This window comes from Penaeus japonicus, unplaced genomic scaffold (genome assembly GCF_977035675.1).
Source record: "Penaeus japonicus unplaced genomic scaffold, GWHDUDI00000001_assembly GWHDUDI00000004, whole genome shotgun sequence".
NCBI lineage: Eukaryota > Metazoa > Arthropoda > Malacostraca > Decapoda > Penaeidae > Penaeus > Penaeus japonicus.
Genome location: NW_028234406.1, coordinates 38,171,708 through 38,175,756, shown reverse-complemented (window position 1 = coordinate 38,175,756; position 4,049 = coordinate 38,171,708). Strand labels below are relative to the sequence as shown.

Below are 4,049 nucleotides of genomic sequence, written 5' to 3'. Positions count from 1 at the left end.
GGCTCCGCCTTCGCTGCTGCGACGGCCGTTCTCCTCCTTGGTGTGGCCTCCGGAGGACGCGCCGCCGTTGCTAGAGTTGGAGGGGGACCTCGCACTCGAGGGCTGGCTGGCAGGAGTCTTCCGGCCTGCGTTCTTCTCCTCGTTCGTGGTCTCTTCGGGAAGAGACTTTTTGGTCGCACTTTCGTAAGGCTTGAAGGCTGGGGAGCGACGGGTGGCGTCGATGGGCGTGGGCGTCGTTTTCTCCTTCTTCTCCTCCTCTTTCTTCTTCTCAGAAGGAAGAGGTTTGGAAGAGTCTGCTCCGATCTGGGAGCATGTCTGCGCAAGAAGCGCGAGGGGTGACTTTTTGGCGTCCAGCTGTTCAAAGGAAAAAAAGAAAATACTTATTAATAAATCAATCCAAACAAATAATATCGTAAAAAATAAACTATTAACTCTTCGTCAAAGAAAATTTCCAAAAAAAGACAAATTATTCCGAGAAAACAGAGACATGTGAAAGTAAAACTAAACACGAAATAAGTGATAAAAAAGATACACTTTGTTGATTAAAACAACATGAAACAAATATCCAATTTGGTTAAAATGTACTCTATGAATTTTGCGAGTTCAGTGAAAATCAGAACATTTCAGTGAGGAGACTAAGTCCCCAAAACTGAAAATATCACAAAATTTTACTTACCGTGGTGGGTAGTGGTGACAGATAATCCGGTTGTAAATATTGATTACTCCCTGCAGTCAACATCCCTTTAGACTCGAGAACCACCATTAGCACAGTATTTCTTTCAACACTAGTTCCTCAAAAAAACAATCAGCACACTTCAGCACAGGGAGGTGTAAGTTTTCCCTCCATACACGTTGGTGTCTCTACTGGTACTGAGCTGTTAGGTCGCCGCGTGAAATGTAGTCAGCCCGGCCGTGACGTCACAGTCTGCACCACTGACGTTGTCGTAGACACACACTGTTGCTGCCAGGATCGTAAGCGGCGCTGCCAGGCGTACGATATAAGTTCAGTCACATTTACTTCTTTTTAGACGAAATTATATATGATAATATATTAAAAATATTTGATTTTGCATCAGATGAAACAAGAAATTCGAAAAGAAATAAAAATATTGACTTAAAAATGGTTTCGATTTAGCACCAGTATCGTCGAACGGTTTCTCAGCGCCTTGGTAAAAAGAACTCTACCGAAGGGCTGGGGACTCTGCAACCGCATAGAACTCGTAGTTTACATTGAAACATTCAACCCAATATACATATTACACAACGATATCTCAAAAAGATTAAAAAACAACTAGCCTTTTAATAATCCAAAATATTTCGAGAGAGAGAAAAAAAAAACGCGAAATCAAAACCGAATATTACGCACCAACATTTACGAACACTCGAACTAATGCTTCTAGAAAGTCTCCAAAATGCCTTCTTCCACGCATAATCTTCCGCAAAAACGTCCGTTATAAGATCCGATCCTATCCAACACACGGTCTTGATGGCGAGATAGACAGATCCATTAATTAGAGAGACTTATAGGTCGCCTGCCCGTGTCTCGCTGTGTCAGGTCTGTGCTGGGATAAAGAGTGGTTTAAGAGTTAATCTAATGGGGGTAATATTTTTAAATTAGTGATGAGGCTGGCAATATCCCGTGTTTGGGTAATTCATGTGGATAAAGTTTCTGTGGATGAGTATTTGCTTCCTCAGATATGATTTAATTCGATATGTAATGCTTAGTATATAGCGAAATATATATCGATGTACAGTAAGACATTCAGTATTACGTACGTGTTCATAGGTAATACGCCATATTTCCTTTCGTATTTTTATTCATTTTTTTGTCTAATCCGCAGTAAAGAGAGACATTCTCCCTCTAAAAAATATTTTTCAGCTGTATTTAAATATCGGTAACCGTGAATGAGTTAAACGTTTCATTAATTTTCATTGCGCGTGTGAGAGTCACCTCACGTCTATCATCTGCTCTGCCCACATTTTCCTCCTTGTCAACCTTTCCTTGGGGTTAATTGGTAGTGTCAGTCATCAACCTACTGTCTCGACTTTTGCAGTAATTTACACTTGCCACACACACGCACACGCACACGCACACGCACACACACACACACACGCACATACACACACACATACACACACACCTTCATACAACAAACAAACAAACAAACACCCATCTTACCTATCAAACAAACAAACAAACACACTTCAGTCTCGCATGGTCGATATCTCAACATCTATTTTCCTATTTCCCTTTTCGCACCCCCTCCCCTCCCCTCCCCTCCCCCTCTCCCTCCCTCATACTTCTCTTACCTCAGCTCTATCTTCACCTGAGATTAGCTGTGTGTTTCCTAATTCCTTTTCTTCTTTCTTTTTTTCCTCCGCTCGTCTCCCATCGCCCGAGTCAGTCTCCGCTTGGCTTCGCTGGGAGATACACGCTGCTCGGCCGTTAAATACCCTGCCGTATTCAAATGAACTTATTTCAAAAATCGATGAATAGAGAGAGGAGATAAGTCGTAGTCGCTTATGTATGGAAAGTGTACGTGTCTGCATATGTATGTATGTGTTCGCGTATCATATATATATTCTTTCTTCTTTTTTAAGGGGGGAGGGAGGTGGCCGTCATCTAAATTCATTTTTCCTTTTCTCTTTCAACCACCCTGTCTTGATGGCGCGAAAAAAAATATGTAACCCTCACACTTGTCTCCGTTTAGTTCACTCCTTTCCCCTCTCCCCCCGCCGTCACTACTCACAATTAACACAAATAAAAAATAAAAAAAAAAATAAAAAAACTAAATAAAAATAATATCAAAAGAAAAAAAAAACACAAATAAAAAAAATAAACAAAACAAAAGAATTAAAAAAAAAAAAAAAAAAATATATTAAAAAAATAAAGAAATAAAAAAAATAACAAAAAAAATAAATAAAAATAAAAAAAATAAAAAAAAAAAAAAAAAAAAAAAAAAAAAAAAAAAATAATAAAAATAAAAAAAAAAAAAAAAAATATAAAATGAAATATCAAAAAAAAAAAAAAATTAACAAATAAATAAAAGAAATAAAATAAAAAAAATAAATTAAATAAAAAATAAAATAATAAAAAAAACAAAAAAATAAAAAAAAACCAAAAAACACGCTCCTTGTCGTCCCTCATTTATAACTCATGTTACTCATCTCTCACTCTTTCGTGTCATATAAATAATCCCCGCCTTTCCTTTTTTTTTTTTTTTTTTTCTTTTTTTTTGTTTTTGTTTTTTTTTTTTTTGTTGATTTTTTTTTTTTTTTTTTTTTTTTTTTTTTTTTTTCCCCGGTTTAGCTCGCTCGTTCCCCAAGTCGACTGGCATCTCGCTCCTCACTTTTCTTTGGTTTTATCTCTCTTTCTCTGTCGGTCTGACTCTCTCTCTCTCTCTCTCTCTATCTATCTATCTTTCTCTCTCTCTCCCTCTCTATTTATCTATCTCTCTTTCTCTCTCTCTCTCTCTCTCTATCTCCCTCTCCCTCTCTTCCCTTTCGTATTTTTTGCTCGCCGAGGCGACATCTGCACTGTCTCAAACCTCGCTTCCTCCTTGAAACAATAATCTTCTCACCTTTCGTTTGTCTTTTTTTCCCCCAATCTTTCCCCTTCCCCGCGCTACCACTATTCCTCACCCCTCCTTCCACCCCTTTCTCCTGCGGCCTTCCACGCACACACACACACACACAAACACACCTGCTCCCCCTCTCCGTCCCTCTCGGCCCCACCTCTCCCCTTCTCCCTTCCTCTCGGCCCCACCTCTCCCCCTCCCTGTTCCTCCTCCTCCTCCTCCTCCTCCTCTGGCTGACGAGTGTGGTGAGGAGCTGTTGACGGCCGGTGGTGTTTCTGACGTGACGCCGCCAGTTGTGCTGCTCCTGGGGGGCCCGCGTCCCGACCCTTGCACCCTTCCTGTTGGCCACGACCTCGCCCTCGCTGTTCGCCGCTGCGGGAACATGGCTCTCCCTCCCTCGCCCTCTCTCTATGCGTCACTTTGATGGAGCACCGTAGCGTATCGGCGAGTAAAATGTTATGAGGGCTATGA

The 4,049-nt window shown here is 40.6% G+C and overlaps 1 protein-coding gene across 1 annotated transcript in view; it reads right to left on the bottom strand.

Annotated features, from left to right (window-relative positions):
* Positions 1–887, bottom strand: part of noc (zinc finger protein no ocelli) — a 2,477-nt gene extending 1,590 nt beyond the window's left edge. The window contains exons 1-2 of the mRNA XM_043033815.2: positions 677–887; positions 1–354 (exon numbers count right to left, since the gene is read on the bottom strand). The exon at positions 1–354 is cut by the window's left edge and continues 1,590 nt beyond it. Of these exons, the coding sequence (XP_042889749.1) occupies positions 1–354; positions 677–763 (441 nt within the window). The 5' untranslated portion in view covers positions 764–887. The remainder of the gene's footprint in view (positions 355–676) is intronic.
* Between the last annotated feature and the right edge of the window lie 3,162 nt (positions 888–4,049).